The 26,875-nt window shown below is 35.9% G+C and overlaps 1 protein-coding gene across 2 annotated transcripts; it reads left to right on the top strand.

Moving 5' to 3' along the window:
• Positions 1-642: 642 nt before the first annotated feature.
• LOC141565804 (mas-related G-protein coupled receptor member H-like) lies at positions 643-24,164 on the top strand. 2 transcript variants are annotated; one of them, XM_074309393.1, is made up of 2 exons: positions 643-1,031; positions 20,681-24,164. In XM_074309393.1, the coding sequence occupies exon 2, from the start codon at positions 20,713-20,715 to the stop codon at positions 21,715-21,717; it is 1,005 nt and encodes a 334-aa protein (XP_074165494.1). In that variant the 5' UTR covers positions 643-1,031; positions 20,681-20,712; the 3' UTR covers positions 21,718-24,164. The 2 variants fall into 2 exon arrangements, with proteins under 2 accessions (XP_074165494.1, XP_074165495.1); XM_074309394.1 differs by lacking the exon at positions 20,681-24,164 and adding an exon at positions 5,689-8,752.
• Positions 24,165-26,875: the final 2,711 nt, after the last annotated feature.

Raw genomic sequence — 26,875 nt, forward strand, 5'->3', positions numbered from 1 at the left:
AACCCAACAAGGAAGCAAAGTAAAGCTGGGTTGTTTTGAAAACAATGTGTATTATTTATTATAGATAAAATAAATTTTTCCCTTTTACTTTTTTTTTGGCGAGGAAATTGGGGTTAAGTGACTTGCCCAGGGTCACACAGCTAGGAAATGTTAACTATCTGAGGTCACATTTGAGCTCAGGTCCTCCTGACTTCAGGGATGGTGCTCTATCCACAGCACTACCTGGGGCCCCTCTCCAGCTCATTTTTACAGATAAGAAAACTGAAGCAAACAGGGTTAAGTGAGTTGTTTTGGGTAACACAGCTAGTAAAGAGGTTGAGGCTGGATTGGAACTCAGTTCTTCCTGGCCCCTGAACCAGTGCTCTCTCTACTCCACTACCCAGCTGTATTTCTAGCTATCTGTCTTCATTTTAGTCCTATTCAAAATCAAAGGAGAACAACCAAACATAAAATGTCTTAACTGGCTTTTTAAAAATTTTCACTTAAATTTAGCCATCCAAAAATTTCAGAACTAATTTTTCCAGGCAATCATTCTGTGTCCTGCCTACATTTTTTGAAGGAGTAGCTGTGCCCCATAGGGTAAGGGTGAGGGACTCTTGGAGAGGAAGAAGCAAAATGATTCCAGCTTCAACCATATGAGAGGCTGCCTCCAATCCAAGGCCCTCCAATGTCCAGAACAACACATAGAGTTTCAGCTGAAAAGAGATTTCAAATCCCACAGGACGCAGACACTGGGATTGTTGCCAGATTTGATATTAGCCCAGAAAGGCTTCAAAAACCTTCTTGAGTCATCCCATTTAAACATCTTGCTTCCAGAGAGAACAAAAAGATCCCGTTTGTTCCATCAGGTGCTCTTTGGGGTGATAGTCTGAAGAGTGAATGAGCCCTTGTGCAGTTCCCAGTTAAAAAAACACCTGTCTAAACGGACAATTACTCAGTTACACTGGCATTGCCGCCCTCCCAAGAAGCTGTCTGCAGAGAGAAAAGCAAGTGGTTGGAGGAAGACTCAGGACTGGGCAGGATTCTTGACAGTAAGTTCACATTCAATTCATCCCTATTTCACAGCAGAAAGGGACCCAAGATTTCCCTCTAAATTTACTCAAAGAAGTGAACTGAGGCTAAGGGAAAAGAGGCAGGGGATGAGAGGTCTGTAGGAGAAGCGTTCGACCCACCCAATGTGGAGGCCAGAGTTAGACAAAAGCCTGGTGTCCAGGTTCTCATCCTAAGGTTCCCACTTCTCTCCCATGGGAAGAACTCTCTGACCTAGCTCTGACCCTAAAGGAGCCTCTAGCTCTGGCAATGATGCACCCATTGGCATCTTGGACTTATTTATGTATATCAACTTATTCTTCCTGAGATATTGGTATTGTATCAATTTATCTTCCTCTTCCCATCTATAATTTCATTTCTTCAGTGCTCTGAGTTTCAGCCAATTCTGTAAAGCTTAGGTACTAAGTTAGAAAAGTTAGAGCTTCATTTAGGATTTCATAGCATTTCCTTGATGGGTTGGCATGTTAATTTAACTTTTCATCAATTTTCATTAATTTTCATTTTCCTCACTAACTGTATTGTTGCCCTTATAGGTTCCTCTTCCTTAACAGGCAGTATCAGTCATGTACATTGGGGTACATAAGCAACTTTCCCAGTTAGTCAATAAAGCATTTATTAAGTGCCTATTAGGTATCAGCATTGTGCTAAATTCTGGGAATGCAAAGAAATACAAAAGACAGTTCCTGTCCTCAAAGAGTTCACAATTCTCAAGGAAATATTATTTCCCATAAAACTTTTGTATTTTAAAAATATCTATTTGGGATTTGTATTCCAAGTAAATACAGTAAATTGTATTCCAAGTAAATACAATAATTTGTCATAGCAGACAAATATCAACATGCTGATTTCAATGTCAAAACTTAGAAAATGTGTTACTGTTAGATTCCCACTACATTAACAACACTTGGCATGTAATAAGTACTTAATGAATTGTCTCTTGTCATTGGATAGTTACCAATAGAGATGTGTTAAGGTATCTAGAAGGAGATTTTAAAAATTATAAATTCTTTGTGCTCCACATCTCTGCTTACTGAAATCCTTCTCTGCCTTCAAGACATTGGTTTTTCCAATTTATTGTACTTTCATCTTCTCTTCTATTAAGTTTCTTTCAAAATCCTCTTATGTGCCTTGACTTAAGATATTACCTGATGATATTTATGGAATCATGGAAAGTAAACCTGGAAGGGACCTTAACTATTGTTTACTTCAATTCCCTAATTTCATAAACTTGGAAATGGAAACCTAGGAAAATAAAGAAAATTTCCCCAATTCAAAATTGTCCCAGATCCTTTCAGACTCCTTGGTTAGAACTAGAGATAATTGCCATGTTGGCAATAATACTTATTTCATTTCTTATTTTTTAGCTTCCTAACTATATTGTTGTTCTATGAGTCTCCTCTTTCTTATTCAACACATGCTCTCAGTTTATTTTATTTGGGGTAAGTCATGAGCAACCTTCTTAAGAATATTTAATTCTCACAAACCCTTCTCATTTTAAAATATTCATTGGGGGAAGGGGAATACTTATCATATTAAACATGTTGAACACAATGTCAAAATGTATACAATTATAAGAAGATGTGTTATAATTAGATTCCCCACTGCATTAACTTTTTTAAGTGTTTAAAACTAGATAGAAAGGTCTTCATAAGATTCATAGAAGAAAAAACAATGAAAAAGTATTAATTATGCTTCTGTGTTCATTTTTTTTTTTATCAAAACTTCCCCCCCTTTTCTCATTGTTTTTTTTTTTTTGTTCCGAGTTCCAAATTCTATCCCCCTCTCCCTCCTTTCACCAATCCAAGGCAGTAAATAATCTGATATAGGTTATGCATATGCAATCATGTAAAATTTTTCTATATTAGTCATTTTATTATTTTCCCCAATTACCCCAAACAGCAATTTTTAACATTCTTTTTTTTTTTTTTTTTTTTTTTAAGTTCCAAATTCTACTTTTCCTTCCTATACTTCATTTAGATACCACTTGAAAATACTTAGAGGATCATGGGAATTAGGATAGAAAAATCCATGCATAGCATCTAATTCAATTCTCTAATTTTATAAATTCAGACATTTAGATGAAGGGAGATAAAGTTACTTGCCTATAGAGCTCAGTTAAGATAGTTTAAAAATAGGAGGTCTTTTTCTTAAGAAGGCTGCTTGAGTCTTGCCCCAAATAAAATAGAACTAGCATATACTAAATAAAAGGAGACTTCACAAAGCAAAAATAGTACAAAATGAGCCTGTTGAAATTCACACATGCTAGTGGAAGTATATTTTCTTTTACAAAGGGTCTTTCTAAAGGCAGAGACCATTCTTTTACAACCTTAGTTTTAAGTGTTTCAAACTAATTGAGGGGTTGCTTTTTCTGCTTAAACGGTAATAATGACTTCTCCAGGCCTCAATTTCCTCATTAGTCAAATAAAGAGGCTGAAATGAATTGGAAGGCCTCTGAGGTCTCTAATGTACCGATCCTGTAATGATAGTTGTATGGAACTAGAAAAGCATTGTTCCAGAGGAAAAATATTTTCCTTCCTCAGGGTTTTCCTGGGCAGCCCACAAAGGCCTGTTCAATATAAAAAATATTTGAACTTGAAACCTAATGAACAAAATTCTAATAGAAAAATAAATTCTAGGGGCAGATAAGTGCTGCTCAGTGGGTAGAGCACTAGCCCTGAAGTTGGGAGGACCTGAGTTCAAATCTAGCCTCAGACATTTACCACTTCTTGGCTGTGTGACCCTGAGCAAGTCGCTTAACCCCAGCCTCAGCAAAAAATAAAAATATAATTAAAAAAAGTAAAAATTGATCCTATTAGGGGCAGCTAGGTGGTACAGTGAATAGAGCACCAGCCCTGAATTCAGGAGGACCCGGGCTCAAATCTGGTCTCAGACACTTAACACTTCCTAGCTGTGTGACCCTGGGCAAGTCACTTAATCCCAGCCTCAGAAAAATAAATAAATAAATTCTGAATGCCAGCTTTGGATCCTGGGAATAGATTTTCTTCCCCATTCCATCACCCCTCTGCTATCCTAGTAGAAGAATCAGATTATTTATTCCTCACCCCTTTCCCTTTGAAGAGAAGGAATGGAATCTCACTCACCTCCCAACTTCTTGTCCCAGAGAGATGGAAGAGGGGCAGCTAGGTGGCGCAGTGGATAGAGCACCAGCCCCTGAATTCAGGAGGACCCGAGTTCAAATCTGGTTTCAGACACTTAACACTTCCTAGCTGTGTGACCCTGAGCAAGTCACTTAACTCTAATTGCCTGACCCAAAATAAATAAATACATAAATAATCTAAAAAAAGAAAGAAAAAAGAACCAAGACAGATGGAATGGGGATAGGTGAGGAATGGAGATTACAAGTGGGAGCAGAGCTACAGGTGCTGGAAGAGCCAGCAGTAAAACAAAAAGGGGTATTTCTGACTAGTTGTTATTTTCTTGTAAGCTAAGGCTGATTTTTTTTGTATTTTAATCCTCACTTTTTTTTCTTTTGATCTCATCCATTTCCATAGGCTCCATTATCATATAGCAGCAGAAGATTCTCAAATTTATATATCTAGCCTTTATCTTTCTTCTGACTTCAATCCTAATCCTCTTCCTTTCTCACTTCTCTTAACATGGCCATCTTTTTTTTCTTTTCTTTTCTTTTCTTTCTTTTTTTTTTTTTTTTTTTACAAAGTTCCAGGAGTCCTTCAATCTCCTTTCCTTTCCATCCTTACCAGCCAGGCCTTCTATTTAGTGTCCCTCTTCTTTACTGCAGAATGGAAACATAAATCCAATTCATTTATTAGATTAAATGCAAATTTCTTCTAATACCTTAAGAAAGATGTAAAGATGAAATCAGGCACTGACCCTGCCCTCAAAGAACTTACAATCTTAGGGGACTATAGCCTATGCTTTGGTTCCTATTTCTGTCAAGACTTTTAAATAATTTTACTGATGTTATCTGAGTTTCAGAATGAAAACTGAGTTTTTTTCAATATTGTTTATATTTTAAAATTTATTATCTTGTATTAATAATACCATCACCTGATTGTCTATTTGGTGCTTGGATAGTTCAGGGAACAGAGAGTCAGGAAGGCCTTGAAAGATATGTTACAAAAGGTCTCTGAGAATATAACCATGTCCGAGTGACATAAAAATACCTGGGCACTCCAAAAACAGTGCCCTCCTAAGAGGCACTTGTAGATTCTCAGATGGAGAAAGAAAAGATTACTGGCTATCCTTACAATTTTTAAAAATTCTTTTTGTACCTCTTAAGGACAGGACAGGCTTACAAAAGTATTGTAAACATATGTCCTGGTGGGGTTATCCTTACTGCTCCTAGTCCAATCCATTTACCACCTTCTAATCTTCTTCTATAATAGATGCTGGAAAATAGTTTTATTTATTTTCAAAAAGTCTTAAATTTATTACCAATGTTACCTACTATGCAGCATTGTCTCATAAATAACTAAGTCCTTGGCTAATGCCTCCCATATAGTAAGTACTTTAAAATGACAGATGATTGGTCATCATCATCATCAGGCTGATCTTTAAAGTCCCTCATAGCACTAAAATCAATTAATGTATGATTTAATAAATAAATGGCATTAAATATCACCTACATATATACTATTTTTTTATTTCTGCTAACAGGTGTAATGAGGAGAATGGATGGTTTCTAGATAATGGTACACTCCTCAACGGCAGACTTACTATGGAGTTCATACCAGATGCCCTGAGCCCTATGAATGGGTCTTTTTCAAATTCACAATCAGCTGAAATTATCTCAACTTATGTCTCTGTGCTCATTACCCTATTGGGTACAGCTGGCAATGGATTTGTCATCTGGTTTCTCATCTTCCACTTCAACAAGAACCCTTTCATTGTTTATATCCTTCACCTCTCAATTGCTGACTTGACTTTCCTTCTTTGTACATTTATTATTGATACAGGAAAAATAATTTGCTACTATTTAAATATTCGATCATTTGAGCTGCAGTTATTTCGGACCATTTTTTATATTTTGATTTTGTTTGGCTACAACACTGGCTTTTACCTCCTGACAGCCATCAGTGTAGAAAGGTGTCTGTCAGTCCTTTACCCAATTTGGTACAAATTCCGACGTCTGAAGCACCAATCTGCAACTGTTTGTACCTTGCTGTGGATACTCTCTGTTTTTGTGAGCAACTTAGAATGTTTTGTGTGTATTTGGTCAGAAAGGTCCAGATTGCCTTTTAGAGTTTGCACTGTTGTGGAAATATATTTGCTTATCTTGAACTTCCTCATGTTTGCCCCTCTCATGGTCTTCTCAAACTTGATCCTCTTCATCAAGGTCTTCTGCAACCTGAAACGCCACCAACCAGCCAAGCTTTATATCATCATCATCACCACAGTTATTCTATTCCTTCTCTTTGCTATGCCTTTAAGAGTCTTGGTGATGATGTATAACTTTGAAGAAGAAAACTATGAAACTCTAGGATTTTTATATCCATATTTGAATATATTATCTGTTATCAGTAGTACTGTCAACCCAATTGTCTACTTGGTGGTTGGTGGACTGGGGAGACAGAAGACTAAGAAGTCTCTGAAAGACACACTGCGAAAGGTATTTGAGGATAAACCGCATCCAAGAGTGGGATCATAGATCAAAGATTCACTCCAAATTTAGTGCCCCTTGCTGGAAACAAATCCTATTCCGTATCAAATTAAGATTACCTAGAAAGTATATTCTGATCAGGGTAAGAAAATATTGCTGCCTATTTGAATAGACAACTTTTAAAATTTCCTTTGCATTATCTACACATACATATATACTCCTCTAATCTGAGTCTCCATCCTAGACAATGGAAAATAGTTTTGATTATTTTCAAAAGATTTGCCCTGGAAACCCTCTTCTATCTTTTATTTCTGATAGTTGTTATTTCCTTGTAGGCTAAGACTGACTTTTTTGTATTTTAATCCTCACTTTTTTTTCTTTTGATCTCATCCATTTCTATAGGCTCCATTATCATATAGCAGCAGAAGATTCTCAAATTTATATAACTAGCCTTTATCTTTCTTCTGACTTCAAGTCCCATGTCACCAATTGTCACCTAGACATCTCAAATTTAACACTGCCAACACAGAACTCACTGTCTTTCCTTTTAGATTCACTAGATTTTTTTTTGCCTCTCAATTTCTGTGGATATCAACCTTTAAATCACCCAGATTCAAGTCACCTATCCTTGAAGAGAGCCTTCCTTCAGCCCTCTTCCAGCTTCTTTCTCCTCCTCTCATAAAAAGCAATGTGATATACCTGATAGGCTACTGGACTTGCACTTAGGAGGCAATGGGTTCAAATTTCACCTGGACATTTAAAAAATCCTGGGCAAGTCACTTAACTTGTCTGTCTGTATATACAAAAATGCAGCATTGGACTTAATGGCCCATAAGGACCCTTAAGTCTAAACCTATGATCCTATGACTTTAACTCTTCATTCTTCTCTTGTCCTCAAGTTGAATATGATCACCCCTTTAATCATCTTCCTAGCCACTGAGATGCCAAATATTATCAATTTTATTCCTACACTGTCTCTTTTATGCATCCTGTTCTTTCTACCCATATATTCCCAACACAATTCAGATCTTCTTACCTGGACTATACAGTAGCTTCCTAACTGCTCTTCCTGCTTTTAATCTGTCCAATTTGTCCTTCACACCGGTGGCCAATTGATGGTGCTAAAGTACAGATCTGATTATGTTACTCAAGATACTATGGTGGTTTCCTGTTGTCTCTAAGAAAATAAATCCTCCTCCTTGACATTCTAAAACTCCTTAAAAGTGTTTCCAGTCTTTCCAAATTAATTTCAAAATGCACTCCCCTTCTCTACACATCTTTATTTTCCAGGCAATTTAGTCTATTTGCCATTTCCCATATAAAATATTTCATCTTCCATCTTAATGCCTTTGCATATGCTTTTCTTATAGAATCTCCCCTCTCTCTCATGAAGCCCCAAACCTCCTTCCAGGTTTAGCTTAATTGCTGCCTCTGGTATGAAACCTATTCTGAAACCCCTTCACCTAAGTTATTAGTATTTTCATTCTGTTCATAAAAGTGACTTTGTATATATTGTACATTTCATTATCTGTGTTCATGATGATTTCGTCTTTTTATCCCATATAATTTATCATAGTAGCTGGCAAGAATTGGTGTCTTTTGATAAATGTCTTATGAAAGAAAATTACTAAATTATTTTTTGCTGCAAAGATTTCCAAAACACATTTTTTCTTTTAATTTTTTTTGTTTTTACATTGCCTATACATTCTTCAAAATCTTTTCTCCAAAAATCAACTTTATGAGGATTTTTAAAAATTAAAGCTTTTTATTTTCAAAACATATTCACGGCTAATTCTTCAACATTAACTTTTGCAAAACTTTGTGCTCTAATTTTTCATGAGGGTTGTTTTTAAAAGAAAAAAGAGGAAATTAGCAAAACCAATCAATACATCAAAAAAAAAATCTAAATGACATGTGCCACATTCATGAGCCCTCACTTCTGCAAAATGTAGAGGGAGGTGTCTTCTCCCATCTCTTCTTTGGAATCAAAAGTGTTCTTTAGAATTTCACAGTGTTCACTTTGTTATGTAGTGGTAGTTTTCCAAATAATTTATTAATATTCTTCAACACAGTAAAAGTAAGCTCAAGGTTTTTAACCACAGCCTAAGGAAGAAAAAAAAAAAAAAACCCCAGCAATCCTAAAGAATCTATTAAAACTAAGGATGAGGGAAGTTGGGATGGCCTTGATTTTTTCTGGAAATCACCTCCTCCCCAGATTAGGATTTGGAAGTATGTTAAATCCTCTGAAAGCAAGTAGGTGACATAGTGGATAGAATACCCAGCCTGGAGTCTGGAGGACCTGAATTCAAATCTGACCTTAGGCATTTAGTAGCTGTGTGACCCTGAGCAAATCACTTAACCCTATTTGCCTTAATTTCTTCGTCTGTAAAATGAGCTAGAAAAGGAAACAGCCAACCATTCCAGTATCTTTGCCAAGAAAACTCCAAAAGAGGTCATGAGGAGTCAGACACTACTAAAATGACTGAACAAAAATGACAACAAAATTAATTCTTTGAGCAGTCAGAACCTCCCACAGAATTGATGTTCACTGTCAGCTCATAAATACTATGTATCTACTTTTTGTTCTTTACAAACTATACCATGTCTTCACCTTTTGCTCATTATTATTTTAAAATGTGATTTGGAAATTTGATTAGTAGAGAAAATTATTGTCCATAATCTCTATTCCTATAATTACTTATAAAAACTAATAAATTAACCTTTAAGTAATTTACCTAAAATTCAGAGTGAAGTCTCTTTCTTCCACTAAGCATAATGAACATTGACATTTCTTAGAAAATATAACTATAAAGGGCAGCTAGATGGCACAGTGGATAGAAACTATCCTTGCAGTCAGGAGGATCCGAATTCAACTCTGGTCTCAGACACTTAACTCTTCCTAGCTGTGTGACCCTGGGCAAGTCACTTAACCCCAATTGTCTCAGGAAAAAAAAAAAGAAAATATAACCACAAGAACAAAGCAATTTGTGACCCAAGAAAACTAGAATACATTAGGGAATGCAAAGTGGATAATTTTGATTATATTAAGTTTAAAAGTTTTTATATTAAAAAAAATCAATACAGACAAGATTAGAAGGGAAGCAGTAAACTGGGAAAAAATTTTACATCCAAGGGTTCTGATAAAGGCCTCATTTCTAAAATATATATAGAATTGACTCAGATTTATAGGAATTCAAGTCATTCTCCAATTGATAAATGGTCAAAGGATATGAACAATTTTCAAATGAAGAAATTTATCATTTCTAGTCATATGAAAAAATGCTATAAATCACTGCTGGTCAGAGAAGTGCAAATTAAGACAACTCTGAGATACCACTATACACCTCTTAGAAATTGTCTAAGTTGACAGGAAAAGATAATGACGAATGTTGGAGGGGATGTGGAAAGACTGGGACACTAATACATCATTGGTGAAGTTGTGAACTGATCCAACAAACAAAGAAAACATTGTACACGGCAACAAGATTAATTCTGATGGACATGGCTCTTTTCAGCAATGAGATAATTCAGACCAATTTCAATAGACTTGTGATGGAGAGAGCCATCTGCATCCAGAGAAAGAACTGAATGTGAATCACAACAAAGTATTTTCATCTTTTTTGTGTGGTGTTGTTTGTTTGCTTGTTTTTTCCTCTCTTGTCTTTTCCCCTTTTGATTTGCCTTTTTTTTTCTCAGCATGATAAATTTGGAAATATGTTTAGAAGAACTGCACACCTTTAATACTGGACTGCTTACTATCTTGGGGAGGAGGGAAGAGGAAGGAGAGGGAGAAAAATTTGAAACACAAGGTTTTGCAAAAGTGAATGTTGAAAACTATCTTTGTATTTGGAAAAATATCATTAAAAAAAAAAAGAAAGGAAGGAAATATAACCACAGGAAAACAGAGAAAAGGTCTCAGAACCTTCCAATAAGGAAGAGAAGGGACAGGAAAATTCTAGTCACTCAGCTCTTCAACGTATTTCTTCAGCAACATTGGAAAGTATTGTGTTACTAAACTGCAAAAAGAATATTATAACAAGTTAAAAGGCTCTCTGCAAAACACAAAATCAAAATATGTCTTTTATTTTTACCTCATAATAGCAACAAAAGAATTTCATGCTGAAACTATTGAAATTTTATTTTCTCATTTGTTTGTCAAGCAATCCATTTTGTCAAAGATTTAACTTTTTACTTTAGAGGTCCAATATTTTACCTTCAAAATTGATCTCAATAATCTTGTGTTAAATCAACTTGGGAAAAGCAAATTAATTGAGAAAAGACTACATATTTATTCTACATACAGTACAGTAGGTCCAGAGTCAGGAAGACCTGAATTCAAATGCAGCTTCAGATACTTTCTAGCTGTATGCTTGTCAAGTCACTTAACTTCTGTTTAACCTCAGTTTCCTCATCTGTAAAATGAAGATAATAGCAACACTTACCTCAGAGGGCTGTTATGAGGATGAAATGACATAATATTTATACAGCACTTAGCACAATGCCTGGCATGTAGTAGGTGCTATATAAATGTTTATTCCTTTTTTTTCCCTTTCCCTTTTTTCCTTCCCCTTGACAGGAAAACTGAAAATCAGTTTGTTAAAAATTGGTTTAGGGCAGCATCTTATAGCACATACTAAAAGTTCCAAATAGAAATTTTACTTAAACAAAAAAGGACATGTCATTTTTTTTTCATGGAGAAAAAGAGATAAATGTCTTTTTCATACTTCTGGCTAGAGGAAGATATCACCTTAAAAAAATGTAATCTTTATTTTTCTCAATTACATGGAAACCAAAATTGTTAAAATTCATTTTTTAAAAATTTTGAAGTCAAAATTCTTTTTCTTTCCTTCCTCAATCACCTCCTTAAAGAGGCAAGAAATTTAATATGGATGCTACATATAAAATCATGCAGAACATTTTCACATTAGCCACATTGCAAAAGAAAACAGACCAAAAAAATCTCCCCAAAATAGTGAAACTTTTTCCCCTGAGGCAATTGGGGTTACATGACTTGCCCAGGGTCACAGTGCTAGGAAGTGTTAAGTGTCTGAGGCTAGATTTCAACTCAGGTCCTCCTGACTTCAGGGCTGGTAATAGTGAAACTTAAAAAAAAAAAAAAAAAAAAAGGCTTTTAATCTTTATTCAGATGCTAACAGTTCCTTCTCTAAAAATAGATAGTATTTTTTTTTTATCACAAGTACTTTGGAATTGTTTTTTATTGATGCATTATTAAGAATAGATGAGCCTATGCTCAAAAAGTTATCAAACTGTGCATACCCTTTGACCAGCAGTATTACTACTGGGCTTATCTCCCAAAGATATCTTGAAGAAGGGAAAGGGACCTGTATGTGCAAGAATGTTTGTGGCAGCCCTCTTTGTAGTGGCCAGAAACTGGAAACTGAGTAGATGCCCATCAACTGGAGAATGGCTGAATAAATTGTGGTATATGAATGTTATGGAATATTATTGTTCTGTAAGAAATGACCAGCAGTATGATTTCAGAAAGGCCTGGAGAGACTTACATGAACTGATTCTGAGTGAAATGAGCAGAACCAGGAGATTGTTGTATATTTCAACAACAATACTAAATGATTATCAATTCTGATGGATGAGGCCCTCTTCAACAATGAGATGAAACAAATCAGTTCCAGTAGAGCAGTAATGAACTGAACCAGCTACACCCAGTGAAAGAACTCTGGGAGATAACTATGAACCACTACATAGAATTCACAATCCCTCTATTTTTGTCTGCCTGCATTTTTTATTTCCTTCACAGGCTAATTGTACACTATTTCAAAGTCCGATTCTTTTTGTACAGCAAAACAACTGTTTGGACATGTATACATATATTGTATTTAATTTATACTTTAACATATTTAACATGTATTGGTCAACCTGCCATCTGGGGGGGGGAGTTAAGGGACGAATTGGGGAGTAGGGTTTGGCAATTGTCAGTGTTGTGAAATTACCCATGCATATATCTGGTAAATAAAAATTAAAAAAAAAAAAAAGAATAGATGAGTCATTCACAATTGATATTGTTGTGACTGTATACAATGGTCTCCTGGTTCTGCTCACTTCACTTTGCATCAGTTCATGCAAGCCTTTCCAGGTTTTTCTGAAATCAGCCTAGTAGTTATTTCCTATAACACAGGAGTATTTTGTTACAAACTTGGTCACATGCCACAACTTGGTCAGATATTCCCTAACTAATAGGGATCCCCTCAATTTTCAATTCTTTGCCACCTCAAAGAGAGCTACTATAGAAACTAGGCATTGATCCACACCTAAAACCAAATACCAAGATAAGGTTGAAATGGGTTCATGACCTAGACATAAAGGATGATATTGTAAATAAATTAGAAGAACATAGGATAGTTTACCTCTCATATTTGTGGAGGAGGAAGGCATTTATGATCAAAGAAGAACTAGAGATCATTATTGATCACAAAATAGATAATGTTGGTTATATTAAGTTAAAAAGTTTTTGTACAAACAAAACTAATGCAGACAAGAATAGAAGGAAAATAAATTGGGAAAACATTTTTACATTCAAAGTTCTCATAAAGGTCTCATTTCTAAAATATATAGAGAAGTGACTCAAATTTATAAAAATTCAAGCCATTCTCCAATTGATAGATGGTCAAGGGATATGAACAATTTTCAGATGAAGAAAGTGAAATTATTTCTAGTCATATGAAAAAGTGTTCCAAATCACTATTGATCAGAGAAATTCAAATTAAGGTGGCTCTGAGATACCACTACACACCTCTCAGATTGGCTAAAATAACAGGAAAAGATAATAATAAATGTTGAAGGGGATGTGGGAAAACTGGGACACTGATACATTGTTGATGGAGTTGTGAACTGAGCCAACCATTCTGGAGAGCAATTTAGAACTATGTTCAAAAAGTTATCAAACTGTGTATACCCTTTGATTAGCAGTATATCTACTGGGATTATATCTCAAAGAGATCTTCAAGAAGGGAAAGGGACCTACATGTGCATAAATATTTGTGGCAGCCCTTTTTGTAGTGGCAAGAAATTGGAAATTGAGTGGGTGCCCATCAGCTGGAGAATGGCTGAATAAATTGTGGTATATGAATGTTATAGAAAACTCTTGTTCTGTAAGAAAAGATCAGCAGGATGATTTCAGAAAGGCCTGGAGAGACTTATATGAACTGATGCTAAATGAAATGAGCAGAACCAGGAGATCATTATACAAGGAAACAACAAGGTTATACGATGGTTATTTCTGATGGAGGTGGCTCTCTTCAACAATGAGAGGATTCAAACCAGTTCTAATTGTTCAGTGATGAAGAGAGCCATCTACACCCAGAGAGAGGACTGTGGGAACTGAGTGTGGTTCACAACTTAGCATTCTCACTCTCTCTGTTGTTATTTGCTTGCATTTTATTTTGTTTCACTTTTTTCTTGTGCAGAACAATAATTGTATGAATATATATGCATATATTGGATTTAACATATATTTCTACCATGTTTAACATATATTGGACTACTTGCCATCTAGGGAAGGGTGTGGGGGAAAAGTGGTAGGGAATTGGGATACAGGGTTTTGCAAGGGTTAATGCTGAAGAATTGTCCACACATATGCTTTGAAAAATAAAAAGCTTTAATAAAAAAGAAAATATCTACCTTCATTAAAAAGAGAGAGACAACTGCTATAAATGTTTTTGTACAAATAGATTTCTTTTTTCTTTGATCTCTTTAGAATACCAACTTAATAATGATAGTGCTAGTTCAAAAGGTATGGCACAGTTTCAAAATTTTTTCATAATTACAAATTGCTGTCCAAAATAGCTGAATCAGTTCACAACTCCAACAAGTGTATCAGTGTCTCTATTTTCCTACAAACTCCCTTAACATTTGTCATTTTCCTTTTCTGGGATACTACCAATTTGATAGGTGTAAGGTAGTATAGAGGTAAATTTCTTAAATAAGAGATAGAAGACATTACAAAAGATTAAAAAATAATTTCAATTACATGATACAAAAAGATTTTATTTAAACAAAAATAATGCCTCTAGGGTAATAGAAACTGATCATTAGGAGGGAGAAAAAAACAAAACTTTGCAACAAATAACTTTATTAAATTGCATATAGACACAAAAAAGAGGGAATTAATGTAAATATGTAAGATTAAGAGCCATTCCTCAATAAATAAGAAGTATGGGAAAACAAGGAAAACAAGTTGAACCATACTGGTAAACCTCTTGTGTTTATCTGCCTGTTGGTGATTAAGTTGCCTTCCATAATGTTGGTACCATTTCAGAAAGTAACTTGCATGATACCAAAAAAGTTACTAAATACAAACCTTTTGACCCAGCTATACATAAACTCATAGTCCTGTACTTCAAAGAGATCAAAGTATGAAGAAAAAATTTTATATATGTACAAAAAGTCTTTATAACAGCTCTTTTTTTTGGGTGACAAAACCAGGAAACTAAGGGATACCCATCCATTTAGGAAAGACTGAACTAATTGTGGCATATGAATATAATGTATTACACTGTAACAAATGAGGGAAAAGGTGATTTCAGAGAGACATGGAAAAATCTCCATGAACTGAAGCAGAATGCAGTGAACAGAACCAGAATAAAGTTTATAATAATATTTTTAAATTAACAATTTTTTTTTTTTTTTTGGCTGAGGCAATTGGGGTTAAGTGACTGAAGTGTTAAGTATCTGAGATCCAGATTTGAACTCAGGTCTTCCTGACTTCAGGGTTGATGCTTTATCAATGGACAGTGCCACCTAGCTGCCCCCACAATTAACAATTTTTAAGGCCATTAGATAGATCTCTGATCAATAAATTGACTATCCATTATTCCGGAAAACTAATGATGAACCTATTTACCTCCTATCAGTGAGGTGATAGCCTCAGAAAGCAAAATGAAATATGTTCTTTGGACACAGCCAATGAAAGAAAGTATTTTGCTTGACTAAGAATTTGTTGCAAGAATCTTGTTTTCCTTTTATTCTTTTTTAATGTTTTGTAAAATATTCTGTCAGAGATTTCTCTCTTAGATATGTTTTTTTCTCAAATAATTATGTTGTTTCTAACAGTATTATTATATGTGATTTACTATTTCATTCTTTCGAGTTCCAATTAGGTACCTCTGGAGCAAACACGGACCATTATTTGTCATTTTAGTACTCATTTGAGAGGGACATCACTGCCTTCACTTAGAGTAGAAAAGAACAAAGGAAAACGCTGGGAACAAAGAGCCATATGGCCCTAAAAGGAAGATGGCCCTTTCCCCTTCTCCTCAATTACTAAGATATTCCAAGAGCAAATGAAAGAGAAGAAGAAATAGCTTCAGCTGTCAAAGGCACCCCCCCTCACATGTTGCCCTAACTCTTGCTTCTCCATGTGGGGAGACACCAGATATGCCAGAACCTCACTGAATGGACCCAGCTTCACAATCAAACTGAGGAATACTAGTGTTTTCCAAAGTTCTTCTATAGCAAGGCCAAGAGATAAGGCAGAAAGAGTCCTGGAGTGTGAATCTGGGGTCTACTTATCACTCGCTGTGTGACTCCAGACAAATTGTTTAAATTCTCTGGGTCTAAATTCACTATGTATCAAATGAAGGTATGGAACTAGATGTCCTCTGAGATTTCAGCTCTAATATGCTATGATCCAATGAAGTCAGTTGTTTGTAACTCAAAAAACATTGTCGCACAGAAAAAATGTTATACAAGGTTGCTAGTGTCCCAGGCTAGTTTATTTAATCCATAATATAGTTGAACATGGAAATTAACCATCATTTTTACCAGTATTTCAGTGGGAAAATACATTCAGAATGACAATACAGGTGCTAGAAACACATCTCTCTGTCCCAAGAATAGAATCTGATATACATTCCCCATTTGCTGTTAGATTATGTGAATGGCAAGCCATTCTCTAACTGATAAATGGCCAAAGGATATGAACAGATAATTTTCAGATGAAGAAATTGAAATTATTTCTAGTCATATGAAAAGGTGCTCTAAATTACTACTGATGAAAGAAATGCTAATTAAGGCGGCTCTGAAGTACTAGTATACATCTCTCAGATTAGCTAAGATGACAAGAAAAGATAATGACGAATGTTGGAGGGGATGTGGGAAAACTGGGACACTAATACATTGTTGGTGGAGTTGTGAATGGATCCAGACATTCTGGAGAGCAGTTTGGAACTCTGCTCAAAAAGTTATCAAACTGTGCATACCCTTTGAACCAGCAGTGTCTCTTCTGGGTCTATATCCCAGAGATCTTAAAGGAGGGGAAGGGATCCACATGTGCAAAAATGTGGTAGCCCTCTTTGTAGTGGCAAGAAACTGGAAACTGAGTGGTTGCCCATCAGTTAGAGAATGGCTGAATACGTTGTGGTATATGAATATTATGGAATATTATTGTTCTGTAAGAAATGACCAGCAGGACAATTTCAGAGAGGCCTGAAGGGACTTAACGTGAACTGATGCTGAATGAAGTGAGCAGAACCAGATCATTATACACAGCAACAACAAAATTATACGATGACCAATTCTGATGCACATGGCTCTTTCCAACAATGAGATGATCAGGCCAGTTCCAGTGATCTTGTGATGAAGAGAGTCATCTATATCCCGAGAGAGGATTGTAGGAACTGAGTGTGCATCACATAATAGCATTCTCACTCTTTTTGTTGTTGCTCATTTGCATTTTGTTTTCTTTCTTATTTACTTTATTTTTTTATCTGATTTTTCTTGTGCAGCAAAAGAATTGTATAAATATGTTTATACATATTGGATTTAACATATATTTTAACATGTCTAACACATATTGGATTACTTGCCATTTAGAGAAGGGGTGGAGGAAGGAGGAGAAAACCTGAAACACAAGGCTATGCAAGGATCAATGTTGACAAATTATCTGTGCATATGTTTTGAAAATAAAAAACTTTAAAAATAAAAAAATATTATGGGAATGGAGTCACTTAGTTCTAGACCCCATGAGGACTGGGAACTGAAGACAAGAAGCTGAAAGGGGCTTAAGAATCAGGGATGAGGTTTCCAAAAAAATCTCAGGATTAGGAATTGAAGTGAGTTCTCTGAAATGAGGAGCAGAGTGGGGAGATGGTGGGCATGGAATTGGGAAGTCACTGGCAGTAAAGAACCAAGAGTTGTAGGTGGGCAGAAAAGTATTGGACACTCTTCTGCCTCCCAAACTTTGTAATTTTCTTTCTATTGTTTCTCCTGCTGCCCATCAAAGAGGCCCTACCTAATGATAACATCAGAAAGCTGGAGGAATGGTTAATATTACAGAGATCAAACCAGCCTCTCCCCAATCCTTTTTAATTATCCAGATTTTTAAACACTTATCCACTCCACTTTTACTTCCTTCTAACCCATCTCTTCTTTCTTCTCTTTACCACCCTTGCCTCTTCTGTGGCAGATTCTATCCCCAGACACTTAAGAATACAAAAGCAAAGTGAGATGTTGAGGAGGGGGTAAGGAGATAGAGGCCTTTTAAGGAAGGGTAAGGAATAGTAGAAATGAAAAGGGAAATTTTTCTTTGTTTGCTGCTGTTTTAGTCTTACTAGCTGAATCGGACTATGTAAGCAGGTAACTCAGGGTATGTATGTGTAGATATGTTGATACATATATTCATTTAGAACTAAAGATCCAAGCAGAAGGTTGTCAAAATAGAAAAATGAATAAACTTTGTTTCTACTGACTTGCCAAAGCCCTCTTGCCATACCTACTAAGGGTTGGCACCAAGAATAAAAAAACTAGTCTCTACCCTCGAAGGTGGGCAGCTGGGTGATATAGTGAATAGAACTGGGCCTGAATTCAAATGCAACCTCAGACACCTCCTAGCTGTGTGACTCTTCACAGGTCACTTAATCCTATTTGCCTCAGTTTCCTTATCTGTAAAATGAGCTGAAAAAGGGAATGGCTAACCATTCTAGCATCTTTGTCAAGAAAATCCCAAATGGGGCCAAAAGAATCAGACAAGATTGAAATGACTATGTAATAATAATAATAATAATAATAATAATAATAATAATAAAGCCATCAAGGAATTCACAGTCTAGTAAGAGAAATGCACAAAGTACTATCTACCAACACTGTCCCCCTCAAAAAAAGAAAATAATAAGGAAGGAAAAGGTAATTTTGGAGAAGGAAAAGTCACTGAGGAAGTTATTGCCCTTAATCTGGGCCTTGGAGACAGAGAAGACTTTCAAAAGACAAAAGATGTGGAAAGAATATGTTTTTTTGTTTTGTTTTGTTTTGTTTTTTCTGAGGCTGGGGTTAAGTGACTTGCCCAGGGTCACACAGCTAGGAAGTGTTGTGTCTGAGGGCAGATTTCAACTCAGGTCCTCCTGACTTCAGGGCTATCCACTGCACCACCTAGCTGCCCCCTGTGGAAAGAATATGATCTAATCATGGAGGAATAAGTTATATCAGCTCATGGATTAGGAAGGGGAGGAATACCCTTGACCAATTATTATTATCTTATTTTAAAGATGAGGAAACTGAGGTCATACCCTGAGGCAAGGGATGAGCTTGGATTTTCCTAACTACTAGTCTAATGCTCTCCATATTGGACCATTTGGTTGACCTGGAGAAGAAAAAGCCAGGAAGGAGAAAGGCAAATGACTGGTGGGTGACAAAAACAACTTTTTCCTACAAGGGAAAGATTCACTCTAAGCCTACATCTTACTTTGGAACAATCCTGAATCTTCGTTTCATGTACTTTTGTGGGAATGTTCCAGGTAGGAGAGACTTCCTGAGTCTAGGAGATGCTATTTTTACCTAAATGCTTACCCTTTCTTTTTTTCCCATACTTCAAGTTTCCATTTTGAAATAAAGATCTTCACATGCCAGAGCTAAGGTCAATTTTCCCCAGGTCCACACACAGATATTTTGGACTAATGGAAGCCCAGGAATAGTAATTGGGTACATAAAAAAGACAGTTTCTGGAAAAGGGCATGTATAATAGAGTCTGAATGTATGTCCCACCGTGGAATGCCCCCAAGTGTCCTAGGGGTCTTGAGGTTCTGCCTTTCCCATAGGTTTGCAGGAGATAATGAAGAACACTTTTGTCACATGAAAACTGCAATTGTTGCATGTAGTCCTGGACTGTCAGAATTGGAAGGAACCAGATAGAGCCTTTAGTTCAAATACCTCATTTTATCACTAACAAAATTGAAGATTAGAGAAGTGATTCTCAAGTTACACACTGATTTTAGGATAAAAGGATCACACATTTAGAGCCAGAAAATACCTCAAAGGTCATTTCCTTTCTCATTTCACAAATGAGGACACAGAGGCCTTTTAGGAAAGCTAAGTGATTTATTTACTCAAGGCCAGATAGATAATTAGTCTCAGAGGCAGGATATGAACCCAAACTTTCTGATTCCAGAGCCAATGTTGTTTCTACTTAACTCAGAACAAAAATTTAAAATCAATGCTATATCCATGTTTTAGGTACATGTTCCCCAGAAACAAAAATTTTTTATTAATTTTACATTGTTCTAAATTTAAATAATTTCTACTTAGAAAAATGTCCAAAATGACAGAGGCAAAGTCACTTAGCTGCTCTAGGTCTAGGTTTCTTCATCTATAATGTGAGGGAAGGGTTAGCCTAAGTGATAATAGAAATAACACAAAAATTTTAAAGTATTGCAAAGTGCTGAGTGTCCCAAAAGTCTTAGTGTAGCGTTAAGCTTTAATAGACACTTTAGGGATACCCTGTATATATTATCTCATTTGATCCTCACAACTACATGTAAGAGTAAGCTACAAGTATAATTATCCCCATTTTACAAAAGACAATGAAAGTGAAGCTGAAAGAATGATTTATACAAGATCAAATTGCTACAAGTGGTCAAGGTGAGATTGGGATACAGGGTTTCCTGGCTTCAGGTGTATCTCTCTCTCTACTCTGCTTTATGCCCTTCTCACACAGGATTTCTAAGGTTTATTCCATTTCCAAATGGTATGTTTATGATTTAATAAATACCAATCATACATAGTATGTACCATTTCTGCCAACAGGTGTGAAGAAAAAAATTGATGATTCTGAAATAATGGAGCAGTCCCCAACCATCCTGCCTACTCTGGAGTTCATGGCCACTAAGAGGAGTCAGGTCAATGGATCTTTTATGAATCTGCAATCATCAGAAGAAATATTAAATTGTGTTTCTCTTTTCATTTCCCTACTAGGGATAGTTGGCAATGGACTTGTCATTTATTTCCTTCTCTTTCACTTCAAGAAGACATCTTTCATTGTCTACATCCTGAATCTCTCAATTGCTGACCTGACTTTCCTTGTTTGTACAACTACCTTTCTTATAAGAGACATGGTTTACTTTTATTCTCACAGGGACTTAATTAGATCAGAATTGTTTCTGATGATCTTTTACATGCTGATTCTGTTTGGCTACAACACTGGCCTCTACCTCCTGACAGCCATCAGTGTAGAAAGGTGTCTGTCAGTTCTTTACCCCATTTGGTACCAATGCCAGCGCCCAAAGCACCAATCTGCTGGGGTATGTATTTTCCTTTGGGCATTGTCCATTTTTGTGACCTGGTTAGAAAGCTCTGTGTGTGTGGGAGAAGCAGAGCCCAAATTCCCTTTTAGACCCTGTGTTATTGTGGAAATAGTTTTGCTTATCTTAAACTTCCTCGTGTTTGCCCCTCTCATGGTCTTCTCAAACCTGACCCTCTTCACCAAGGTCATCTGTAATCTGAAGCACCGCCAGCCAGCCAAGCTTTACATCATCATCATCACCACAGTCATTCTGTTTCTTGTCTTTGCCATGCCTTTGAGAGTCTTGCTGATGTTGAATAACTTCCAATATGAAAATGATTCATTTTTATTGATGTTATATTCATATTTGCATTTATTATCCTGTATCAATAGTACTCTTAACCCAGTTGTCTATTTGGTAGTTGGTCAGATTAGCAGAAAGAGGACCAGAAAGTCCTTAAAAGATACATTGCAAAAGGTATTTGAGGATAAGCCATGTCCAAGAGTGAAAGAGAAATCTGGGCACTATAAAATCAGCACCCTTAACCTGCAACAACACTAAAAAGAAAAAAAAATGGGACCCTGTATAAAAAACATTAGGAATCCAGGAAAATCAATCTTTAGCCAAGGGAAGAAAAGATTTCTACCTATTCCTTTATTTCTTTTTTTTGTGAGGCAATTGTTGTTAAGTGACTTGCCCAGGATCACACAGCTAAGAAGTGTTAAGTGTCTGATGCCAGATTTGAATTTAGGCCCTCCTGACTTCAGGACTGGTGCTCTATCCATGGCACCACCTAGATGCCCCTAGATTGCTACCTATTTAAGTGGACAATTTTTAAACTCTATTTATATTTCTTGGGGAAGAAGAAAGCCTGAGAAGAAAATGTGGTCAGCATATTTACTTTTAAAGTTAATCCCTTCCATTCAGTAGCTTCTTTTCGTCCTGCCCTCCAGACTAGATTTAGAGAACCGGTTATTTTAGAAAGACTTTGACTTATCCCTCTCCCTTCCTTCCTTCTTCCTTCTCTCATTCAGTGATCATCTCAGTGCAGGGATTCCAATCTACATATCTGGCCTTTCTCTCTTTATCTCCATTCGGATATCATCAGCTGCCTACTCGGTATTATCAAAGGTATCCCATTGACATCTCCCTGCAATGCATCCACAACACAGCTCACTCTCTTTCCCTCTACACACACACATACCTCTTCTGCATTTTCCAATTCTTTATCAATTCTACCTCAACAACCCCCCTGGAGCCAGGCCCTTGCCCTCTGGACTATTGCAATAGCTTTGAAGTTGATGTCCCAATTTAAATCTCTTTAATCTACTGGCTACACATTTGCCAAAATGAAATTTCTAAAGCACAGATATATTACTCCTTGTCCCAAGAAGCTCCAATGGCTTACTATAGCTTCTGAGATAAAATTCAGACTCTAAATCCCTTCCTAAGCCAGCTCCAGGCCACCTTTCTACTGATCTCCCATTATACTCCCTCATGTATTCTATGTCAATCAGACTCTTGCGTTCCTGTACACAATATTTCACTCCCATCTCCTGCTTTTCTGGAGGTTTCACTCATATCTGGGATGTTTACTTTTCTTACCTGCCAAACTTGGAATCTAACAAAGATCATATCAAGTCTCAGATCAAGTATCACCTCTTATGAAGGACTTTCCTAAAATTATTAGTATTCTATTGCCCAAAAATTCTTCATAAGTTTTTGCACCTTTGTGTATGGTGGTGTTATTATTCTTTACTCCCTAAAGAAGGAAAGTTCCTTAAGGGCAGAGAGTGAGTTTTTTGTTTTGTTTTGTTTTGGTTTGTTTGTTTTTTATTTTGAACAACTTAGCTCAGCATATCACTAGTATTTAGTACATAGTAGGCACTTAATAGATCTTGCTTAAGTGAATTATTTAGTTGATTAGGAGTTATTAGTTTCCAAATAACTAAAGTTAAAAGTTAAAAAGTAAAGGAATTGTTGTTAATATTGTTAAAAGTAAAGGAACAGGAAGTCACAACAACAGAAAAGCTCCAAAATTTGCTCTACAAAAATTTAGAAAACCTATTAGACCAAGGTCTGATGGGGAAATCCAAGAAAAAAAGTCAACATGAGGCATCTTCCTAGCTAAGGTCAGCAAAGAGAGTCAGAGATGGGCACTGGAGAGAAGCTGTTGCCAAGGACTGAAGGAGGATGGAGACTACACCAGCAGGAAGCACCAGGGCACAGAGATTTCGGGACAACTCTGAGTGGTTCTAGTGATAGGAGTTGGTGCTGTATCTCCGCTCTGTCACTCACTCCCCAGCTGCAGGGTGGCCCGGGGGGAGGGAGAGAATCTTGGTCCAAGGTATGGCAGAATGGAGGAGCCACAGACCATCCTAGTCTGTGTACCAAGCAAAGAACAGGGTCAGATACAAGCAGTAGTTCTGTGGTTTTGAATCCAGAATCAGAACAAGGACTCAGTTTTGTTCTCCAGACTAAGCTGAAACTCACAGTGTAATAACCAGGGCAGGAATTCCAGAAGAAAGAGGAGCATCAGGTTTTGTCACAGTGAACTTGCATGACTCCTGAGCATTGGTCTCCTGGAACTTCCCACCAGTAACAAGTCAGCAAATGTCTTGCTGGTGTCAGGAACTTGGGAGCTCAGAACCAAACACTGTACACAATAAAAGCAATACAGTATGATGATTAATTGTGAATGAATTAGCTCTTCTCAGAAATACAATGACCCAAGACAATTCCAAAAGACTCATGATAAAATGTTCTTCTAAAGAAAGAAATGATAAAGTCCGAATATAGATCCAAGCATAGTATTTTTTCACTTTATTTTTTGGTGGGGTTTTTTGTTTTTTTTTTTGGTTTGTGTTTTCTTTCACAACTTAACTAATATGGAAATGTTTTATATAACTGCACATGTATAACCTATATCAAATTGCTTATTGTCTCAAAGAGGGGAAGGAAGAAGTGAGAAAATATGGAACTCAAAATTGTTAAAAAGAAATGCTAACAATTGTTTTACATGCAATTAGGAAAAATAGAATATTATTTTAAAAAGAAATAAAATGGAATTTTAAAAGATAATTTTGTTTTTTAAAGAGCTAAAAGTAATTTTTGAAACCAAAATGTTAGTAGTAGATGAAAAATAGAAAAAGAAATGAGAATTATGGAAGAGTTGGAAAGAAATTTAACAGGTAAAACCAGAGGTATAAAATCTTATTCAGGAAAACTGGATTTAGCATCCACCACAATGAAGGAATGGAATGTTTAGAACATATTTCAGAAGGCAAAAAATCCAGGCTTACAGTCAAGAAAAACTTACCCAGGAAAACTGTATAATTCTACAGGAGGAAAAAAATAGGCAATTAATGAAATAGAAGACTTCAATGGACCAGAAAACCAGTGCCAGGAACAGAATTAGATATCAATGGGCAGTTCTATCACCCAGTATCCAGTTGTAGATCCAGTTGTTTCAAGGTGGAAACAAATGGTTTGCAAGCAAGTGAGGCTACATGCAGAGCAAGTTAAAAAGTTCTAAAAACTTAACTGTATGCTCTGTATCCAAGAGTCGAAGGGGCACTCAGTTTTCACTTTTAGCACTGCACACTGGCACAGGTTATTTCTACAATGGAATAACCATGGCAGGAGACAGAAAACCAAAGAAGAGTCAAGCAAATTAATTACTCTGAACTTTTAGAATAATGCAAGACACTAACGGTATCTAAATCTAGCAGTATTCTATTGACACTCATCCATATACAATCCAACAGACTCAAACTCCAGTCAGGGACTTGCAGAGCTCAGATCAAGAGAGTTGTAAACAAATTTCTTCCCAGATCACACAACCTTGGAAGCATCAAAAATTTACATCCCTCCAGATTGAATTGTGAAAACATCAAAAGGACATAAAAAGACAGGAGCTCAGGCCAGACATCTGCCCATAGGTGATAAAAGTCCAAGACTAACATTAAAATTCAAGCTGGCAGAATAAGCAAACAAAAAAAAACAAAAAAAAAAAAAAAAAACTTATCCAAAAAGAGCTTCCATGGTGACAAAAATAGCTAAAGACACAACACAGAAGATAATGACTTGAAAATATCCATAAGCAAGCCTCAATGGAAAATATAGATTGATTCAAGACTTTTTAAACTAGTTAAAGCTAATTTTTAAGAGGAAAAAAAAATTTTAATTAAATAAAAGCCATAGAGGAACAATGAGGAAATAAATAAGACCTATGCAAGAAAGTTGTAAACAGATAATTAACATTTTTGTAAAAGAGGTACAAAATGTTAATAAAGACAATAACTTCTTAAAACCAGAAGTGCCAAATGGCAAAAAAGTCACAAAACCTTACTAAAGAAATAATTTCTTAAAAATAAAAAATGGACAAACAGAAGCTAATGACTCCATGAGTCAACAAGAAATAATAAAATAAAGTCAAAAGAGTGGGGGGGAAAATATATATAAAACAAAATGTGGAATATCTTAGATCTGGATCTGAAAAATAAATCAAGGAAAAATAAGAATCAGTGAACTATCTGAAAGCCATGAAAAAAAAAAAGAGTTGGGACATAATTTTTCAAGAAGTCATTAAGGAAAACTATCAAGATATTTTAGAACCAGAGGACAAAATAAAAATGAAAAAATCTACTTTCTGAAAGAAACTCCAAAATAAAAATTTCCAGGAATATTATAACCAAAACCAGAGCTTTCAAGTCAAAGAAAATATACTGAAATCATCCAGTAAGAAAGAATTCAAGTGCAAGTTAACTATAGTCAGTATCACACATGATTTAGCAGCTACCACTATTAAAGAAAGGAATGGCTTTGGAATATGACATTCTAGAGAGTAAAGCAAAAGAATAATTTATTCAGCAAAACTGAGTAAAACTCTTCAGGGGAAAATGAATATTTAATGGCACAGAGGATTGTCAAGCATTTCTGGAGAAGAGACTAGAATTGAATTGAAAATGTAACATTCAAACATAGCACTCCCAATAAATATGATGGAGAAATCATAAGGGACCAAACAAGATAAACCTTAACATAAATTAACTATTAACATTCTTATACAGAGAGAGGATATAAGCGCTCTCTCTGAACTTGATCATCACTAGGGGTCGTAAAGACAGTCTCATTTCACAAGGGGCCTAGATACAGTTCTATTGTGTTGGGATGATTTCCAAAGAAGAATGAAGAGTGAGAAAGAGGAATGCACTGGAAGAAGGGAAAGAAAGAGGAAGAATGGGGGAAATTATCTCACATGAATAGGCAAGCAAAGAAGAGTTTATATAATGAATAGGTAGTTGGGCAAGGAAGGAATAATACTTGAACCTTGAACATAGCATTTTACTAAAAGATATCATAAACAATGAATTAATATTAATACTGAGCATATATGTACCAAATGGTATAACATCCAGATTCTTTTTGTTTGTTTGTTTGTATTGCTGAGGCAATTGGGGTTAAGTGACTTGCCCAGATCAATTTGAACTCAGGTTCTCCTGACTTGAGGGCTGGTGCTCTATCCACTGAGCCACCTAGCTGCCCCAACATCCAAATTCTTAAAGGAAAAAATTAAATGGCTTACAGGAGGAAATAGACAATAAAGTCATATTAATGGGGACCTCAGTTTATCCCTTTTAGAACTAGATAAATCTAATCATAAAATATGTAACAAAGAAGTTAAAGAGCTAAAGAGAATTTTAGAAAAGTTAGATAT

The sequence above is a fragment of the Sminthopsis crassicaudata genome, chromosome 4, assembly GCF_048593235.1.
Source record: "Sminthopsis crassicaudata isolate SCR6 chromosome 4, ASM4859323v1, whole genome shotgun sequence".
NCBI lineage: Eukaryota > Metazoa > Chordata > Mammalia > Dasyuromorphia > Dasyuridae > Sminthopsis > Sminthopsis crassicaudata.